This window comes from Barbatula barbatula, assembly GCF_947034865.1.
Source record: "Barbatula barbatula genome assembly, chromosome: 17".
NCBI lineage: Eukaryota > Metazoa > Chordata > Actinopteri > Cypriniformes > Nemacheilidae > Barbatula > Barbatula barbatula.
The window spans coordinates 6,047,840-6,069,208 of NC_136780.1; the positions used below are offsets into that span (position 1 = coordinate 6,047,840).

General features: G+C 39.0%; 4 protein-coding genes across 11 annotated transcripts; 3 read left to right on the forward strand and 1 right to left on the reverse strand.

Moving 5' to 3' along the window:
* The first annotated feature begins 417 nt into the window (after positions 1-417).
* On the forward strand, positions 418-8,986 carry pgd (phosphogluconate dehydrogenase). The gene is made up of 13 exons (XM_079478724.1): positions 418-651; positions 985-1,060; positions 1,149-1,328; positions 1,418-1,483; positions 1,554-1,672; positions 1,902-1,971; positions 2,046-2,180; positions 2,406-2,595; positions 4,232-4,362; positions 4,630-4,763; positions 5,053-5,152; positions 5,490-5,612; positions 6,891-8,986. The coding sequence occupies exons 1-13, from the start codon at positions 644-646 to the stop codon at positions 7,008-7,010; spliced, it is 1,452 nt and encodes a 483-aa protein (XP_079334850.1). The 5' UTR covers positions 418-643; the 3' UTR covers positions 7,011-8,986.
* Positions 8,987-9,124: 138 nt separating this feature from the next.
* On the forward strand, positions 9,125-9,600 carry sst6.2 (somatostatin 6.2; the record flags this gene model as incomplete). The annotated part of the gene is made up of 2 exons (XM_079478266.1): positions 9,125-9,220; positions 9,397-9,600. The coding sequence occupies 2 exons, from the start codon at positions 9,125-9,127 to the stop codon at positions 9,598-9,600; spliced, it is 300 nt and encodes a 99-aa protein (XP_079334392.1).
* A 3,585-nt stretch (positions 9,601-13,185) lies between these two features.
* tardbpa (TAR DNA binding protein a) lies at positions 13,186-17,666 on the reverse strand. Of its 8 annotated transcripts, none has more exons than XR_013787824.1 (7): positions 16,939-17,666; positions 16,664-16,827; positions 16,449-16,589; positions 16,024-16,209; positions 15,859-15,943; positions 14,923-15,069; positions 13,186-14,222 (listed from the first exon to the last, which is right to left on the reverse strand). XR_013787824.1 is itself a non-coding variant. In XM_079477629.1 (6 exons), exons 1-5 carry the CDS (start codon positions 17,177-17,179, stop codon positions 15,467-15,469), a joined length of 1,209 nt encoding a protein of 402 aa, XP_079333755.1. In that variant the 5' UTR covers positions 17,180-17,662; the 3' UTR covers positions 14,293-15,069; positions 15,426-15,466. The 8 variants fall into 8 exon arrangements, 3 of the variants coding, with proteins under 3 accessions (XP_079333755.1, XP_079333756.1, XP_079333757.1); XR_013787825.1 differs by having other exon boundaries at positions 13,215-14,222; positions 15,426-15,943; positions 16,939-17,660; XR_013787827.1 differs by having other exon boundaries at positions 13,687-14,222; positions 15,426-15,943; positions 16,024-16,194; positions 16,939-17,609.
* Positions 17,667-18,883: 1,217 nt separating this feature from the next.
* ciroz (ciliated left-right organizer protein containing ZP-N domains) lies at positions 18,884-21,215 on the forward strand (the record flags this gene model as incomplete). Its single annotated transcript, XM_079478267.1, has 10 exons — positions 18,884-18,950; positions 19,029-19,130; positions 19,260-19,384; positions 19,480-19,623; positions 19,716-19,754; positions 19,835-19,972; positions 20,291-20,375; positions 20,452-20,648; positions 20,863-20,986; positions 21,087-21,215. 10 exons carry the CDS (start codon positions 18,884-18,886, stop codon positions 21,182-21,184), a joined length of 1,119 nt encoding a protein of 372 aa, XP_079334393.1. The 3' UTR covers positions 21,185-21,215.
* Positions 21,216-21,369: the final 154 nt, after the last annotated feature.

Sequence of the window (21,369 nt, forward strand, 5' to 3'; positions counted from 1 at the left end):
ACTATGTATTATGAATGCCAGCGAGAAGCATCGTATAGACAACCAGATTATAAAAAAACTAGGAAACAAAAGGGTAATACAATTTGAGAAAGTCCAGACTTCACACACTGAATGCATATAAATTTTATACATCTATGAAAATGGTAACATAAAAAATACAGAATATAATTGTTAAGGTCGCCAGTGAGATAATTTGTTATAATGTTACAACGTTTTAAATATTTGGATATCAAGGTTTAAAGAGGTTTATTTGCGCAAATTCCAGGTGGTTTGTAATAATCTTTTTATTATTAACCCTGAGGAAACATTCAAATATATTACACATTACTCCGATGATGCAACGACAAACTGTGTCCATAGAAATGAATCTGCGTTTGATGCCCAGATGACGCCACAGCTTCACCTGACACTGTGGGTGGAGCCGGGGAGGCGGAACAGATGAAAATACCCAATGATCAGCCTCCAATCTCTGCTCAGCAAATTTTCGCCAATCGCAAATAGAGAGGAGGATGACGTCAATACGTTCCAAGCGTTTTGATTGGGCGCTTGCGCAGCGCCTGTGTAGTGGTGAGGACGTGAATAAGGAAGTTCACAGACCACACTGATCCGAAGTGTCATTTTCAGACGGAATCAACCTTCAAACATGGCTCAGTAAGTTATGATTTAGCTTTTTAAATGTTTTATAACGTTATATCATATTTCTGGAGCCTGTTTACTGCATTTATACAGTCATTAAAAAGCAGTCGAATGTGTTTAGTGGGAGTTACAGCACATTGTCAGTATTATTTTGTATAGACTCGTTAGATTCAGTTAAATCCTGAACAACATTATTATTATTATTAATAACAAAAACTATTAAACATATTTGATGACGTAGTTTTTAATAAGATTGCACTCATGGATCATTTAAGTTGAGTGAACGATTTCATTCAAACTTTATGTTCTTATGCTAAATGTGTCTTATCCACACTCTTGACTCCACAGAGCGGATATTGCTCTCATTGGTTTGGCTGTGATGGGCCAGAATCTGATTTTAAACATGAATGATCATGGATTTGTGGTAGGTTACCGTACCAAAATGCATTTCTTCATTTTCCTCAACGCATTCTGCTGTTCCTCTTCATGTCGTGTTCATTGTCATTTCTCAGGTCTGTGCGTACAACAGAACCGTGTCCAAGGTCCACGACTTCTTGCAGAACGAAGCCAAAGGCACTAAGGTGATCGGAGCGGAATCCCTTCAGGACATGGTGTCCAAACTCAAAAAACCTCGCCGCATCCTCCTCCTCGTGAAAGCAGGACAGGCGGTCGATGACTTCATCGATAAACTGGTAAATGTCACCGGTCACTATATCGACACAGTTGACCAGATCACGTTTGAAGGCGATCCTATAACCAGCTTTCTTTTTCTGTATTGCAGGTTCCTCTTCTTGAACCCGGTGACATCATCGTTGACGGTGGGAATTCAGAGTACAGAGATACAACAGTGAGTCAAACTCTCCGAAGTGATCAATAAGAGCTTTTATGGAATCTCATGTCACACTTGTCACATGCAGAGACGTTGTCAGAGCCTGAAGGAGAAGAATCTTTTGTTTGTGGGAAGTGGAGTGAGTGGAGGAGAAGAGGGGGCTCGATATGGACCCTCACTGATGCCAGGGGGGCATAAAGAGGCCTGGTGAGAACAATCCTTTTTTATGAATCCATTAACACTTAATACTTAAAGTACTCATGTATTCATTATGACCCTTTATAAGGCATTATAAATAAAGGCTTTGAGTAAAGTGTTACCATTCATTCCTAAGCATGTATTGTGCACACAAGTGAGATCCTAATGCATATGGGGATAAACCTGCAGAAAACATCAAAGTGCAGTCATAAATAGTATATGTCATCTTTTGTTAAAGGCCACACATTAAAGAGATCTTTCAGAGTATTGCCGCAAAGGTTGGCACAGGAGAGTCTTGCTGTGACTGGGTGAGCATTTGATATCAGTATATATTCATTTACACCGTGAATGCTGTTTTCTGAATGTTCTGATGTTTCTGCAGGTTGGGGATGAAGGAGCTGGACATTTTGTTAAGATGGTCCACAACGGTATTGAATACGGTGATATGCAGCTGATCTGTGAGGCGTATCATCTGATGAAGGATGTGCTGTGTATGGACCATGATGAAATGGCCAAGGTTAGACATCAACTTCCTCCTTCAAATTACTGCTGGTATCCGAAAAATAAGTACACTAATCCTTGCAAACAGTCCCTTATGATGTAATCTCTGTATTGTGTTCATATTCTTTCCTCTTTCCTTGTGTTTCTTTATATTTTGAAATACGCCTCACCCTGTTCCTTCTAAAGCACTTTTATGATTTACTTCCTCCTGCGACTGAATTTCACTCTGGTTTCCCGTCAGGTCTTCGATCAATGGAATAAAACCGAGCTGGACTCCTTCCTCATTGAGATCACTGCAAACATTCTGAAGTTTAAGGATGCAGATGGCACTCACCTGCTGCCCAAGATCAAAGACAGTGCTGGCCAGAAAGGCACAGGGAAATGGACGGCCATCTCGGCTTTGGAGTACGGCACTCCTGTTACATTAATCGGTGAGACGCCGGATTGCATAATCAAGATATGGGTGTGTTCTGAGACAGGCTGACTTTGCTTTAGAGAAAGGTAATGAATGAAAGTCTTCATAAGCAGCTTTGAGGGCTTTTTACCTCTTCGGGCGATGTGACATAAGTGGGATTTTCTGTTCCTGGTCCTGTGCTGTGGCTTTTGGTGGATTATAGATTTTTTTAACATTTTAGTTGTGACCACAATAGAACAGTGATGGGCATTTAAAAATCCTGGAGTGGAGCTTGATTGAATAAAGAATAGGGGAGAGAATGTGCTTACAGGATCTAAATATTTGAGTTCCTGAAATAATATTGGAAATTTTGTGTACTAGTCTTGCATATTTAGTCTTCAGCTGAATTCTGTCACGGCTCAAAACTGCACAAATACCCTATTGTTTCAAAAAAACATCCATTCAGACCGTGACCGAGAGAGAGAAAGAGAGAGCGAGCAGATAGGATTTATACGGTTGAAGAGGGAGGACTCTGTCTCTCAATTGACTGGATTCCAACATAAGCCCAGTGCTGAGTTCACCATGACTAGCTGTTTTTCACCCCCTCATGCAGTCGCTCTTTTTTTCCTACAGCTTTTGGCCTTGAGTTGAGTGATAGGTCTGTATATGAAAGTCATGCTGAAGTGAGCTTTTTGTTGTTTGTGGATGTGGTAAGCACGATATTCTGACCCATTACACCATTGAGAATGACATTACCAGTGTCAACAGTGCCAGACGTCTGATAATACATAAAAGTGAATCACTGTGACGGCTCGTGTGTGTTTAAAGGCAGAATACATCATGATTTGTTACCTACTGTATATGATCAGTGTACTGGTATATATTTATGGAATATCTAGTCTTTTTACAGATGTTTTATGGCGCTGTAATATAGCACATGAGTTCGCCATAAATGCTCAGGGGGGTCGTGGGTAAATCTCATAAAGAAATGTCCAGATTTCACCCCAAAATCTTAATTAATTTAAAGAAATTGTACAGTATTATACACTTGTTTTACGACCTCTTGTATTTTTAGACATGGAATGTTGTTTTAACAGTAGTGCCTCCAATTAATTCTGTCCAGAAACCATGGTTTATTAAGACTAGAGGCTGCGTGATATAGCCTTTCAGTATTGTCAATAACTGTGGTTTTAATTGCCAGGATTATTGATAGTATTAATAACATAAGACACACCAATATATAGTAGTAGGTCACAATTTTGCACCGGTCCCCTTTGTGAAATGTAGAGGTCAGGTTGCGAATTGCAACTAACGGCTCAGTCCACCGCTCACCCCTCCCTTTCGATGCACTACGGTGGCTGACAGAGGACTACGATGTCGTCACATTTCCAAACATGGCACGGTTTTTGTGTAGTGAAATCTGATATGCTGACAGCCCTGATTAAAACACCATTTATTATTAGTGAATAATATCTTCTGTAGTTGTGAGAAAATTCAAGATTCATATCCCACTACTACATGTATGATTGCTTCTAGTTTGTGAATATTACTAGGCTGTTCAATGTGTCTGTTGTTGTCTGGTTGCTCTTGTTTTAATGCTAATTGTAATGTAATTATCAGAGCAGAGATGCAGACTGTAACTGGAGAATATTGTTGTGTCGTGTCATTCACAGGGGAAGCTGTCTTTGCCAGATGTCTCTCTTCTCTAAAGGATGAGAGAGTCCAGGCCAGTAAGAGCCTCGCTGGCCCTAAGGGGGTGAAGTTTACTGGAAACAAGGCACAGTTTCTTGAAGACATCAGAAAGGTTGGTCAAGCATCTCAAATGTTTGTCTGAAAATGTTTTTGACACAAATGTTATAATATGACGAATGAAAAAACGAATCTAAGATAAATTTCCCTTGATGTGCAATTTGCAATATAAATCTGAGACTGATTCGTATATATTAATAGTCATATTTATACATCAGCCCGCGATTGTGTAATGTGTACTTATAAACTTGGCTTAAACTCAATCCGTTTTTTTTTTACTTTATTTATATGACTTCTCACTTTAAATCATTCTGTTTTCCAGGCTTTATACGCGTCTAAGATCATCTCATACGCCCAAGGTTTTATGCTGCTACGGCAGGCTGCGAAAGAGTTCAGCTGGTCTCTCAATTACGGTGCAATTGCTCTGATGTGGAGAGGAGGCTGCATCATCCGCAGGTGCTTGTCTTACATTAATTTCAACTGTTGCATGAGAACACATGCTGTGTTTGCTCTGTACAGCACTTATCAGGATAGGCGGTGTTTGCTGTACTGTTCCATTGGAAATCATGAGAAATGATTTCTCCACCCAGTGAATGTTGCAACTCTGCAAACACAAGGAAGTTGTGATAATGTTTTGTATAAAATCCCTGACGCACAGAAATAAGGAAACAATTTGGTTTTACAATATCAGTTTTGTTTCCTCAATTTGAATGATGATGATGATGATGATGATGATTCTTCACAGTGTTTTCTTGGGGAAGATCAAGGAAGCGTTTGACCGGGATTCAGAGCTGCAGAATTTACTGCTGGATAGCTTTTTCAGTAACGCTGTACAGGAGTGCCAGGTACAAACAAATGTTGTATTTTGTTGTTCAAACACGAATATGAACCAGTTTTCTCCTGTATCCCTTTTCTGCAAATTAAAACAACATTTCTTATTTTACTAACTTAAACACGTGTATTTAATATATGTGCATAATTTGTAAAACTATCCCTCCTATTCAACTTGTGTTATTTCTGAAAAGTTGCACAATGTTAATATTTCATGAATCCGCCATTGCCAGATTTGAACAAAACAAAAACAATTTCTTGATATTTCTCTCCAAATCCACTTGTGGGAAATATTTGTTAAATTAATTTAACATAGTTTCTGGTCATGTACATACCTTCTTTGTTTTGTAGGACTCATGGCGTAGGGTAGTAAGCACAGGTGTGCAGCAGGGAATTCCCATGCCATCCTTTACCACCGCGCTGTCCTTTTATGACGGCTACAGGCATGAGATGCTCCCGGCCAACCTGCTGCAGGTAAATCTCAAAAGAAGTGACTGTTACCATTAGTTAATGCACTAACATGAACATTAATAAACATTAGCAAAATACATACAAAAAATGTGTATTCGTTTACATTTAGTCATTTAGCAGACGCTTTTATCCAAAGCGACTTACAAAGAGTTCGGGGGGCACTAAGCGATATGTCATACAAAGAGCAATAGTACGATAGGTGCTAATACAAAGTTACTAGTTTCAACGTTGCAACGTCATTATTATTTTATGGTAGAGAAAGGTGTCATTTTCAGGTGACGAACTGGCCTTTTCTATTATTTAATACAGTTGTCTGAGGTTCACTTATGACGTTCACATGGTTTTTACATTCAAAAACATAAAAATCAATAAATAAAAGGCGATTTTTCTACGCTCGTTTTGAGGTCAGCTCAAGAAACGCTCCGTTTTTCTGGGTGGGCCGCATTGAAGACTTGGAAGTAAACGCCCACTGCTATGATTGGAAAGTGATCTCTTAACAAAGCAATAGTGATGCAGCGTACATATATTTTTACTCGCATTCCGGTCAGATTCAATATTGACGGCACAGCATTGCTTTTAAACCTGTCTCTTTGCAAATTCAGCATCGACATGTGCCTTGTTTACAAAGGAATACACGACGAACAAATGCTCAATGTTTTACCCGAAAGAAAATCTCAAAATCTCCACCTGACCTTTTTGATCGAAGACCAAACAACAAGTATAAAAGCGCTTATTAATAACGAACATGGCAACACAGCAAAAGAGCGTTGTGTGATGCAGCCTTCGGAGCATAAACTCAACACAGCGCATATCAGCGGATTAGTTTAAACTGACGGACAAAACAAATTTTTAGCTGAAAAATATGTTGCTATGGTTAGTTTGTCAATCATCACAAATGCGGGAGTGTGTTCTATGTGTACATGGCTTAAGTCATTCGCGAACCAGTGTGCGGGGCTAAAGAAGTAGTCGTTGATATTCTTCTGTGGAGGCGGTGTTCAACCTGCCATTGATAGGTACATTCCAGGACCTGGCATTCGCTGAGCCTGGTGTCAATAAAAGTTGTCATTTCAGTAACGTCTTCGGTTCTGACACTTACATGATGTTCTTTTTAATACAATGAGCTTTTATATGACAAAAGCTTAGGTTAAAATTTATTTCTTAATTCATGACACCTTTAATGTATTTACTAATCTTAACAAATACATCCGCATTGCAAATTGTTACCAAAGAATTAAATGAATTGAATAAATTAAAATCAATCATTATCGTTGGTCTCTTCAGGCACAGAGGGACTACTTTGGTGCCCACACGTATGAGCTGCTATCAAACCCTGGGACTTTCATCCACACCAACTGGACGGGCCACGGAGGAAAAGTTTCATCCTCTTCCTATAACGCCTGATCGAGGGTCCTGTTTGACTGAACGGCAGAGAACATCATCTCATAGACCAGAGCAACTGAACACATTCCTCCTGAAGATCTGAGGTTTCTAACAGAAGAGTAGATTTCTATTTATATAGCGTGTACACGGTTTTCTTGTAGTTTTAAGGTCCTCTGTCACAAACACAACACATATTTGTGAGCCAGCCTGTTGACATTATTTCTGTTGCAGGTTTGGCTCTCCAGTCATGTTCATAGTGTTAACCCTGGATTATGGGTAACCATTGCACTGCATTAGGCTAAATAAAGATTTCAATCCCTTTTTAATGAGATTTTGTCCTCTTCCTTCACCTGCTGTCTGCAACAAACAGGATTTAGTCTTGCTATTTTTGCAAGACTGGAGTTACAAACGGTAAACACTAGGGGCACTATTTTAACTATCTAAATGCATGGTCTGAATTGAACGGTGCACTCAGGGCGTGTCCGAATCCGCTTTTGCTAGTTTAACTGCGGGAAAGCGGTGGGGTCGCCCGGGCGCATGGTCTTAACGGGCTGTCCCGATTATCTAATGAGTGAATGGGCGTTTTTTGGGCGTAAGGTTAAAGTGAGGTTAAAGCGTGCGAGCAGACCATCTACAGGACAACCCGTATTTTATTTTAAGGAACAGATTAATAATCCTTACATTGTAATCCATTTATTTAGTTATATTTGGCATGTGTGTGTGTGTGATGCTGCGCTTCCCTCTTTCTAACAAGTAAAGTGAAAGTGCCCAGAACCGCATTAGGCAATCTATTGTCAGTCTATAAACTTTTGCTATTGTTTATGGTTATTATGTGTTGTTTTTTTGTATTATGCAATAAAGAAAACAAGGGAAAATCGAGAAAACTGTAAATAGACTTTATTCTGCTTGGTAAAACACAATCCACTATAATTCATCCCCAAATATAACAGGTGATTAGAGAAAAGGATTCGTATATATGCATGACTAGAGTTTAAAAACAAGAGTTTAAAAAAAGAGTTCCCTTCATAAATTAATTTTAACTGACCCAGCATGTTATAGACGTATTTATATTCTTCTAGTTTATATTTACATGGTTCTGCTTGTTTAAAAAAACTCCTTGAATTTAGCAAAGATGTTTATGAGTAACAGACTAACACTAATCTTTTGGTTTCTTTAAAATAATTCAAGAATTGCTTACTTGAGTGCCTTCATTGTCTAATTCTTCTACTACTGTACGTACTGTGTGTCTAAAGTACTACAACATCGGAGCGATCAATATTTTAAAAGGGGTAAAACAACTTTACATTTAGGAACTCTCGTAAAATGCAAACATCTATGCTCATGGTACTTGTAGTCGATTGGTCATTGTCTCATCACAGGATCTATTGTTAATGGATGATGTTTTCTACATTGTAACTGTTTGAGATAGTGGGTGTAAATACACCCAAGGCCCCATGACTCCTCAGGAAAGCACATCTCGGTAATTAAAAGCCACTTCACATCATGTTTTTAATGAGTATTAATGCACAGTAGAAGAGGATTCTAATAGCATCCGAGTGCTGCTGAGTCATAATGGCGAACCGGGTGACTCCGTGCCAGATAAGTCCGGACAGGAAGTGGACACCCTCTTTTGGTCCGTCTGCTGTTTAATTATGCATAGGCTGTTTTCTGAGGGAGGGGGAGGAGTCAGGATTCTGATGTCCAGTACCGAGCTGCTGCAGTTTTTACTGACACATACCAACACCGTAAGATCGGCACCTCCTTTAAAACTGAAGTGTGTATGTATATTCTCAAGCATGTTTTGTTTCTATGCATGTCGGATTATGGTTAATTACTCCGGTTTGAGAGAATTGCCATACGAGGTTTATCGTGGGGTGGGGGTTACTGAAGCAATACACTTAATACAGCAATTCTGTAATACTTTACGTTTTTTTACTCTAATGAATAAGTTTTTGGATAATAAATATGTATACATTTGCAAGTTACCTTTTTCAAAAGGTAAAGCTAGTTTAGTTTTCCTAATGGCCTTCCTCCTCTCCTGCGTCAGAATCTTTTTAAGGACGCTTCTATAAAATCTGAGAATGGGAGCTGGAGGGGATCTTTGTTCGGCTACAGACAGAAGAAGCGTGTTCATAATGCGGGTTCTGTTGGCTCTGTTTCCTCTGCTTCTCATGGTGTGGAACGGCACTGAAGCATTACCTGTACAGGACAGGCTATCACACACCAATGAGGTAAGTCTGGATTATGGCCCATTTTGTTATGCATCCATGCGCTCATATTTGTTTTAAAGTAAGATCTTGCTTTGTCTAAGAGAACTGCAGTGTTGTAATACTGTAAATGCTGTAAAGAATCAATGAGTGATGTAATCATCAAGCTTACTGGATTTATGAAGTGTCTCATCATCTAGGTTCTGACTGAAGACCAGAAGGACCCGCTGAAGAAGATGATGACTGATATAGAAAAGATGAACCTCACTAGTAAGGAACTAAAAGATCTTGATCCTGATGTTGTGAACGGTACACTGGAAGAGAGGTCTACTTTTGAAAAAACGGAGCCTAAAGATAAATCACCATGCAAGCTCTTCTACTGGAAAACCTTTTCCATGTGTTAACATATAAAACATATCATATAATCTGCCTGTTCAATCTACAATCCTGCCTTAACAGTTAACCGATATATACTGTAATAACTACTCCCATGCATGTGCAGTTTTTGTGTTGTAATGTAGTAAATATTTATAACCGTTGAAAGAAATGATGTAGCTTTACTGCTTGAACAAATCCTCAAATATTGTGGCCTTTTTGAATGTATACTTTAATACTATTTTATATCCAGATAAGGGTAATAAAAGTTCTCTAAATCTAAGCATGTCAAATGTGAAAAGGCTAATTCTTTAGACAAAAATTAAACGTTATTAATATGGGATGTTATTATGGAGAACACCTGTGCCATGTCATTTGAGTTGCAATTTACTATCAGTCATAGCTGTTCTCAAATTATATAATTCAACAATTAAAGTTCAGTGTGACACATAAAGCTGTTGTGTGGCCTCAGTGTCATGTGGAACTTTTAATGTGCTTTTATATTTTTTTGACCTTAAGAGTATACTATAATGTGTAAGATTTATTATTTACTCATTTGGTAAACGCTTTTAGCCAAATAAAGTGACTTACATAAGAGTATACCATACATTTGCTTCTGAGTATGTGAAATCCCTGGTATCGAACCCGTGACCTTTGACATTGCTGGTGCCATGCTATAACCACTGAACTTAAAAAAAGCCTTTTATGGAATGTGGAATGTTGTGCAACGTAAAGGTAAATCCATATGTTAACGTTGGGGCCGCTGGAATCTTATATGAATGGTGTTTTAGTTGCAATTTGTAAACATATTGCGCCTCCGAGCTCAGTAAACTTCACCCGCTGGTACTGTTTGATCAAATAAATGCGAAGCATGGCAGAGCTCCTGTTTTGTTTAGGATTTCGACCGATATCGACAGCATCCGTTAGGATGGAGTCCCACATCATTTGGTAGACACATCAAGCGATGGGCGTTTAATGACAAGCCCGTAGGCACCCCCCCTCACTGCCAAAGGGCCAGAATTTAAGTCGGGTTTTTTCATGTGATTATTGTCATCATTGTTGGCCCGCCCACAGATTTGGACCGGCCCTCTGAACAGTGCCTTATAGTGTGTTCACACCAAACGCGAATGAAGCGTTAAGCGCGAGTGATTTACATGTTAAGTCAATGCAAAGATGCGATGACCTACTTGCGGCGCGATTCACGCGAATGAATTGAAAGATCTGAACGTTGGCGAAAATTCGCGCAGCGTTAACCAATCAGGAGCTTGCTCTAGTAGGGCCGTGAGCGAGCGTCTGAACATTGGCTTTCAGACCCAAATTTCTCTAAGTTACTCACATAGCCTAATAATTTGTTAAATTCATAACGTACCATTGCGATAGAACTGACGCGCGAACCATCGGAAAATTTCAAAGAGACGACAAAATGGCCAAGCGGTTGGAAAGAGAAAGGTTAATTAATATGCATAAGAAAATGTTTTGAATTTGAGTAGCACTAAACGATTAACTGTTAATAAACTATTATATCATTAGGAGGCATCAAAAATAAATTTCAAATCATAATTAAATCTACACAATAATTCAAGTAGTACCTCCGGCCTGTGTAGTTTTCTGTTACAAACCGACCCGGCCCCCCATTAAAGACAGGGAGAATTATGTGGCCCTTGCAGAAAAAAGTTTGGGGACCCCTGGTCTACAATATAATAGCCATATAAACGTAGCGTAATTATAATAATAAAACATAGCAAAGAGGCATTGACAGAGAGTCAAGAAATGATGATTAGAAGGAATATTATTAATATTTCAGTTAAAGTTCATTAAATCTATTCTGTTGTTAGTGTGGCTTTAAACTTATGAACTGTGTATGGACTGACAAAAGTATTACATGAGGAAGCAATTTGACAACAATGCAATAAATATTTTAGGTGCATCAAAAAGCGTGCTGGTTAAGATACCAGCAGACAAACTAATCCAGCACAAATGAGAGCATAAAAGGTCACCAAAATTAAGTATTTGAACCTCATAATTAATACAAGAGGAGGAGAAAAACTGCAAAAAGGTCCACTTTTTGAAAAAAAGAACCTCCCCTTTCAACTGGCTGGCTACGGACCTGAATGATAATATTTGTTACTCTCCAGGATGTAATTTAAGAGTTGTACAGTACGACTGAGACAATAAAGAGTATAGGCCTTATATTTTTTTGATTTGCTTGAGGTGGCAAGGACTTTGAGACAGAGGTTTTGGCACTACATAAAGGGATTACAAAACCTTAGTGATTGCTGCAGCCCGGAGATCTGCAGGTGGGAGGAGTTAACGCCACAAACTGCAAGTGGGAGGGGCTTGTACCGGAAGTAGGCTGGCAGGAGGTTACATTTTCTTCGTAGTTTAAAGTTTTGTTTTATCACAATTTGTCAAAATGCATTAACTAAAAATACAATTAAACGAAACAAAAAAAGTATGAGCAAAGCACGTTTTAGTCCACCGGAATTTCAATGCAACAAAGTTGCGGCCAGCATGGCATAATAAAAGTTTCAACAAATAAATGTCTTTACGTTGATATAAAAATAATAATTATGCATATTCTTGTATTTTAATTTCAGAAACCACAATTTATCTAAACCACTACGAGCACTGAACGATCCTATTTATGTTGCCAATTATTAAAATGATACTTCACTGCGGTTCTGGCATTTTGTGCTACCATTAGATTGTGCTGCCCTTTCGTGCCAGTTAGGTTTGGGTAAGTCTTGTTTTTTTAAACTTGTAAAACAAAATATTCCGCCATCAACTGTTGTATGTGGATATTGATGTTTGTCCAGCAGGGGGCAGTGACGCATTATGTGTGCAGGCTGTGAAGAAGCGCGGTGTGTTCAAGTATGAAGCTGTGATGGGTCCTCATCAATGAGGTAACCATCGAGAATTATGGCCTTCTCGGAGTCTTCTTTTTGTAGTATCCCAAGATACTACACCAACTGTGGATCATGAACCAATACTACAACACACGACATTAAATAACGACGTTTGCACAGCCCACTTGCGGCTTAGTCCTACACACATGCGACGGACCCGCCCATCTGCACCCAGCTCCGAGCGACAATCTGCAAGAATTTAACCATCTCCAGTACATCAGGGATGACGAATTTTTGTAGGCTAACCCGGAAGTAAGTGCCTCGCTGGTTCCGCATATACTTTTGGAAGATCGCAAAATAAGCTCCGTGATTATCAAAGGTTTATGATAACATCGGCAGAAGAACAAAGCTAACACGATGCTATAAACAGATTAACGTTACACTTAAGGTCGCACGATATCCCGGTCACCACCGCCAACTCTTTCAAACTTTATAAAAATGTGTTCCCTAGTGATAAACTAAGTAACTCCGTGAATGAATCCGCATCTACGTTTTAAGAGATTTGTGCACATGTTTCATTATTGGCGAGCTTTATATGCGCTATGACGTCTACGTGCGTACAAGCGGGTTACAATTGGTGTGTTTTATACCATAGAATAAAATGTGAAAATATTTAGAGGGATTGTTTACCACAAACCATATTTCGTGCGATTTGCCAAAAATCTATATAAATAACCCATAGACTTTGGATCGATGGAACCGGAAATCCGAAAATACGGGGTTTGCACACAAAAATACGTCATATATTCCGTATATTAAACAGGACATGTAGTATAAAATTCACACAACAAGGTTACATTTTTCTTTACATTATCTACGTTATTCAGAACTAAGTAGCAATAAACCATACATTTTACAGACTTTTAATCCTAGTTTCGACCTTTACTATTTTGCTTATCAAAAGAAAATAAACATGGGCACAAAGAGTAATAAATGTTTAGCTTATTGTTAGCTAATGTACGAAACAGTGTTAATAAATAGGATCTTATGGTAAAGTGCTATGATATGTTTATTTACAAACCATTTTAATTTACCACTTAATTACTGCAAGATGTGAAGTTAAGATGGAGTCGTTTTGTATTTTCACATAACACAGCACAAATAACAGTGTCCGGAATTATACTAAAGACAGCAAGTTTTTCTCATATCTTAAAAGACAAGAAAGTTTCGAAAAGAGTTGTTAGTTTACAATTACAAAACCTCTCATATAAAAATAAAAACAGAGAGATGGAGGTCCTCTGTGTATGTTTATTAAGTGATTTGAAAAATGGAAATCCTGCCAGTGATTCAAATCACAACACAACACCCTGAATATAAATAGGCCTTTTAACCATTAATAAACTATATTTACAGTAAAAACCCACTATGGGACACATGTAGAAGCAAAAATAGTTCAAGATCAGTGCACTTTCTTGCACCTAACAGTTTAAAAAACACAAGCATTGAAATGGGACTGAAACAATGCTGATTCATGAACACATTATCTCTGCTTTTGACCGTATTGTACTGTCTGTAGTCCTGCACTGCAGCCAATTGTCCATTTTAATTTTAAACAGGGATTCCAGTGAAATCTCTTTACGGTGAAGTGCCGAAGTCCCTTTTCAGGTTTAAGGCATACAGCAGCGTCTCCACAGATGGACCGTGATGAGTCCACCAACACTACATCAACTTCAGTCTTCAGCTCTCCCATTATTGACTTCACTCAGCATTCTGAGGTAAACCTGGGCCAGCCGAGTCCAACGTCCCTACACATGCGAATTAAATAAGCGTTTGCAATTCCATTAATATCTTAAAGCAAATAAGCCACTATCAAATAACTAGTCAAATTATTTGTTTTATTTCAGTTCCCTTTGATTCACAAAACATATAAAAAGCATTCGAAACACGTAACAAAAGCAACCTCTTCAGTAGGCATTCATCATCAATACACCACCCTAGTTAAGCCACTCAGAGCTCACGCTTGCCCTCATTCACCACCCACTCCCAGAGCCCCGCCCACAGACAGCATCACATCACCTTCACACGTACAAGTTGAATAACAGCAAGAAAGAACACACACCATACACAGCATTCACATCAAATTATATAGCAAGAACACAAATACTTTGATCACTTAAACATTCCACTACATAGATATTTTGGGGTTATTTTTTATGCACCTCTAAATATGAGAAAAGGAGGAAGAGAGACAGAACAGGAGGGACGGAAGAATGTAAATGAATGTCCTTGTGATGATCCTACAGAAAACACTCGTTGCCTCCGTTCACACTCGTACACACAGGTCCAAGTTCTCACAGTTCCAAGTTCTCTCTCTCTCTCTCAGCTTGTTCGCTCATTCAGTCTCTCATTCTGGGCCCACCAACAATCCATCACCATCTCACTCAGCTCTCAAGAAGCGGACAGATTTCATCCATGAAAAAGGGGAGGAAAAAAAACGACACCCACCGTCTAACACAGTATGTGTAGAGTGACGCTGTGCTCTTTGATGGGAAAGCATTTACACATGGGAGGAGGGGAACTGATACTGTGATTGCTCGAACATTGCGGCCAACGAGGGGCTTCCTCCCGGGAAATTGGAAAAGAGGTGTTGAACTGTAGAAGAGATTTATGAAGGCTTGACCATCAAAAACTTTGAGGAAAAAAACGGCAGAGAACACAACTCAAATCTCTTTTCAACTGGAGCATCTTTACATGTATGTGAGAGGGCACTGAAATGGTACGAGATGCTCATGCGTGTTTCAGATATGTGGGCATTTTGTAAAATAAATTATATCCATGAGAAAAAAAATATCATAGTGTTTTCATCACTTCTAACAATTTCAACCACTCTAAATAAATCTAAGACCAATCGTTACATATATATGAACATTCAGTTTTACAAAAAAATCAAAGGCAAATATTTTCGGGACATAACATCCGACTAAACTTTCTTATCTCAAAATACTTACCATATTATCTAGATATTGGTGATACCCAACTCAATCGCTCTCTACATTCCCCAGCTTGACTTTGTCTCCATACTAGATCCAAAGCCGGGGTTGAACCCACCGCTCGAGCCTGAATTGGTGCCCGCCCCCCACCCGAGACCAGCTGAGCTGCTGGCGTTGTAGTTATTGCTGCTTGCGTTGTAACTCGGGTTCTGATCTCTACTACCACTGTTCTGCCCGCTAGGGTTTGTGCCAGAGGCGGCTGTCTGATTCTGTTGACCCGCCAGCATTCCCATCATTCCCCAGCTATTCTGGAGGGCCGCCTGAGCGGCTGCCATCATGGCGGGATTCAGGCTAAGGGCCCCGAAATTCACATTGCTGTTAGGACTGCGATTACTGCCAAAGCCCTGCCCCCCATAACCCCCGAACCGCCCACGATCCATCATTTGCCTACTATTATTGTGCTTTGGCTCAGCGTTGGAAATGTGCACGCTGGTTCCTTTAATGATCAGGTCCTCACCACACAAGGACTGGGCAACCTGGAGGAAAATAACAAGCCGTTACTACGTTGAGGAGTGAAGGAAGACATTGAGGTAAGAAGAAATCCTTGAAAACCAACCTGATCATCGGCAAAGGTAACGAAGGCAAAAGCTCGGAAAGGTTTGGGGATGAATACGTCTGTGACTTCACCGTACTGCATAAAGAACTGTCTGAGCTCATCGGCGGACATGTCCTCAGTGCAGCGACCCACAAACACTTTCCGGCTTCTCATAGGCTCATCTGGCCCAGCCTGTTCCAGGAAATACTAGATCATTTAATAGAAAACAGAGTCTACTCATGCAACGTTCACCAGGAAAAGTTCATCACAACACATACAAGATTTGAAATTGAACATGTAAATCTGTTTATGTTTATTGAAAGCGATATGTAAGGTGTATATTCAAATGTGAATTGAAATCAAAACTATCAACTTCTTTTTTCTCATTCCTTTTCTCAAAACACACGGTGATACAATTTCCTGTGGCTGTAACATATGTATCATACCTTAGAATTAGGGAGTTTGCAGTCACACCATCTTCCATCGATCATATGACGCTGGGTCATGACTTTCGCTTGCGTTTCATATTCTGTAAATCTTACAAAGCCGAATCCTTTGGAATTTCCTGTTTTGGCATCTCTCTTAACCTGAAAGGACAGGTAAACCTTCGTACCACAGCTATCAATATAAATGCAACTAAATTCAGTTTGTTGATACTAACCTGCACCATGATAACCTCGCCAAAGGTACTGAAGTAATCTTTAAGATCTTGCTCGCTCGTTTTCCATGGCAAACCCAGAACGATCAGGTCTGATGTCTTCTGCACACCTCTCTTGATCTTCACAGCAGAAGCAGCATCCATTTCATCCATCTTCCTCTTGTTATCTAAAAATGCATGGATTAATTTATGTTCGCATATATGTATGTATGTATGTGTGTGTGTGTATGATACAAAGGTCTATTTTGTGTGGAATGATCGATTCATCACAAGTTTACCTTTTGGATAGTTGACCACGTACATGAGGTTGCCCCAGTCTGCTTCGGGCGCGTGCAGAACCCCCTCCACTAGTCGGACTCCTCTCATACACTGAGACACCGGGCTTCGATACCGAAGGCCACATGCACCGGGAAACTGTGCGGCGACCGTGGAGAGCAACACAGTGCCATCCTCCTCCGACGGGATCTCCATGGGTTCCTCGTTTTCATCCTCCGCCACGCGAATGTAACACTCCGTCATGATTCAACTGTCCGTTAGACGCGCGAACTAGGCTAACAGCTAATTCGGCAACAATACGATTAACAGTTACTTTTCGACTGACCGATTCAATCCAAAGTAAACACGAGCCTGGCCGCAAATAGTTCGGTTACAAGTATTGTTATTCTGTTGTTTACAAGTCACTATTGTCCGATAACGCGAGGTGCCATTAGCTAAGCTAGGCTACTTGCTAACCGTGCACAAGCTCGCGTAATGAATGGCAGGTTACGTCGCCTGCAGGTTCCCGCCAATTGTTCGTTTATTAAGCAGCCGTTCATCGACTTAACCTGAAGATTTACTGATCTCGATTCATTGGCATTATGTTAAGAAATCAAAACTAACAAAACGCACATACGAGCGCATCCGATTGTTTTCACCCCCCAAACTTCTGATAAAATGGCCACCCAGATGCGTCACCGAGGGAATGACGTCACCGGGTCGGAAGGTTTCATGTCTACAGGGTAGGCCTACTGTAAATGTAACGTGTTAATAATATAACAATACCTTAATATATTTTGGGGTTTGTTGTGGAATTTGGTGATATTCCGTCCTGTCTGAATGTTTTGTCATGACAGGATGAGGGACGTGTATTTGAAATCAGGAGAAGATTAAATAATGTCAAATGTGTAAGGATCCACTGTAATGATATGCTGAAAGCCCGTTATTATCACGTCATATCTTACAGGTTCATTACATCAGACCCAAAAGACAAAGGCAATGTCAAAACAAGTTAATATTTTAAGACAAAGAGTGTAAAAACGAGCTCTTATGGGGGAATGACAAAACTGCAATAGCACATGAAAGCTAGCAAATATTTAGTCATTGCTGTTTTTCTCTAATACTTATATGGGTGTAAAAAGTGCACTTTTATCCAAAGCAATTTACAAAAATTACTTTACAGAAAAACAATGAAGAATTTAATATTGAGGAGACAATAGTATGAGAAGTGCCATACCACAATTTAAAGGCCATCGTGTAAAGGAAAAGTTCACCCAGAAAAGTACACATTGGACTTGCATTGGTTTTCTGTCTATACAATAGAAGTGAATTGTTTGTTTACCAACATTCTTTAAAATATCTTATTTTGTGTACTGCAGAAGAAAGAAAGTCACAAAGGTTTGGAATGACAAGAGGGTGAGTAAATGATGACCGAATTTCATTTTTAAGTGCACTATCACTATTTTTTGTAATAGGCTGTCACACAAAGATGCGTTTAGTAAGAATCTAAAGACTGTCTTTGACCTGGCTCTTTTATTTAGTAATGTCATGTTATTAAAATTACAGTACATAAACACTCTGTTTTTTGTTGGTTTCTGTAATGCAGAATGAGTAAATAAAAGTTATTGATGTACAGGTGCAGGTATTGGTTTCCTCTCCTTGTTCTTTTACACCTGTCTGTGTCGTTTCATTTTATGGTGTGAGGGTTAGCATTGCTCTCACACTCAGTTGTGATCCAAGTGACCAAACACAGCTGACTTTACCTGTATAAAAGTGTCTATCACACTTCTGTCTTTAAACACTTGTGCATTGACTCTTGAGTCATGGATCTAACGAGGACTTTACTTATTTCAATGTGAGTAGATGTGTGCTTATAACATTATTTTAATGAAATGCTCATGCTTTGAATATTATATTATTAAAATATATCCATCCTTTTTGCTTCACTATAGACACTTTATTGTACCTATGTGGTGCAATGTTTTGCAAATTCAGAAGAGGGACTGGATTGGTAGTCCATCCACAAGTGTGGCAGGTGATACTTTGGAGAATGTTACTATGTAGGAATAACAATAAGAGCAAATATGAACTAAAGTCTTTTCTTTTTTCCTAGAAAGTGATGTGGAATGTTTCTCTGAGTATATGGAACTTTGGATCCATAGGATGAGAATTGAGGAGTTGAGGCTTTGGCTTTCTGGAATATTAAGGATTCAAGGTAAGATGTATGGATATTATTGAGCTCGTAACCTAAGAGGACATAATCATTTTTGTAGATCATGGTGTCTTTTGGCTGTTAAAAATGCTATTTTGTTTTTTTCTCTCATATTTCTCCTTTTCTATTCAGTGGCTCTGGTATCACTCGAGAATTTAAACCATCGGCTCTCTTCATGTGGGTTTAGTCTGCACAGAGATCTGGATAGGAACTATATATTTAGGGTCATGTACACCGGTTGTTTTGTCCAGTTAGAGGTTTGTTATTTACATAACATATGGTATAAACATATTTACAACTTGCAAAATTTTATCTTTTTACTGTAAGATGATGTAAACATTTTGATTTTCAGCATGGTAACTATGTCATTGTACTAAACCTGCTGAAGAGAGTAAATCGTTTTGGAGGCAGGACTCAAAAGTTCATGATGAAGTGTCCCGCTGTGCTAACACCTCCGAATAGAGAGTACATAAAATGTGACTCAGAATTCATTCAGGTAGGACGAACGCAGTAAATCCTCTCATTCAATTATTTATCTCTCATAATCAAATATTGTTGGATTTAATGTTTGTCCCTGTGTCCTTCTAGGTCACCAGAGAGATTCCACTGGACAACTGGAATAATGAGGTAATCTCTGATAAATATGTTAATATGTGAAGGCGTGGAGGAAATGAAGGCTAATATATCTCATGTTATTCTTTCACTAGCTGGACTGGTCTCTGGCTTTGAGAGGGAGTCTTGTGGTGGCTTTGGGGGACTCCAGTCTGATTCAAGTCAATGTTGAAATGTGTAAACCAAATATAACAGTTCAAGGGAGGAGAGACACCGTTTTAACTTCTGTGCAGGTATGATGATAGTATCATAGCTGTTGACCAATCAGCCTCCAGGAACAGTTTTGTCATATTTTGTATATTATGTAATGGTATATAATTTTTAGACATCAATTGTCTGCTGAAGTCTGCCACCTGATGGTCTGTAAGCAAATAGCACATTTGGGATGAAATAAAGAGTTGATTTTTATCTTCTCCTTTGTTGAGCTAAATGGAAACGAGCTAGTTATAGATTTACCTGAATTCAAACCTTTTATTCAATACATGCGTGTATCAAAAAATGCAACGGCAAGTTTGTCTGCTGTAAGTAAGTCTCTCTTAAAAATGTTTTAGGTTTTCGAATCTGAGGGCCAATTCTTCCCACTCAAACTGGTCAGTGGTCAGTACGCCTACAGCATGGAGGCAACCTGTCCAAATGGTTTGTATTATAGTCTTCCTTGATCTTTCCTATTCTGCTGTTGTTCAATTCCAACCCTCTCATTTGTGTCTTGCAGTAAATCAGTCCTCATCTAACAACACAGTGCAACACATCTATAAACGGCGCATGGGCCTGACCAAGAGAGGTGGATATGAGACAGAGAGCCTCTCCGTCAGCAGTGTGACTTTGAAACAAACCGACACATTCACCTGGTCAGAGACAACTGCTTTTGTGCAGCTTATCATTCCTACATCTCTTATTCAACAGACAAAGGTTGGTACGGTATATAATATTATTCTATCTTAAAACTATATGTCTATCTTTTTAGATAGATTTAGATCTGTGGTTTTGATATACACTTACCTTATTATTTTATTCACAGTCTCATTTTGATCAGTTACGGCATCCTTTTTTCTTGTTGTTCGTCTTTTCTTGACTTTCACATTGAAATAATTTAATGTTTTGTTGTGGTTCTTTTGGGGTTCAGGAATGCATTTCTCAGGATGGTGAAAAACATCTGCAAACTTTCTACAAGATAAATGCTGTTATTACCTTTAAAGAGACAAATCACAAAATGCACTGGACCTTGGAAAACACCTCACCATGCTCAGGTGAATGTTTGGCTGAAATGGCAAATCAATGATTAAAGTCTTCTGTCAATCAGGTATTCATAACCAGCTAAATTATATGATTGTTTTTCATACATGTTAGGTACTGCCCTGGTGACAAAGTCAAACCCACAAGAAGGTACTTACCTTCAAAGGGCCCAAAACAACACATTCTTCAGCGGACATCACAGACAAGCCTGACATTTCTTTCAATTAAGATTCTATTGCTTCCATACAAACACACACTATATCTATAACACCACAGACTATATAACCTCTGTACCTATGAAACAAATCTTAATATCTGATTTAACCATCAAAATATATGAGAAAGAGAAATGTTTACAGTTACACCAAAAGCAAAATAGAGATGTCAGTTGTGATCT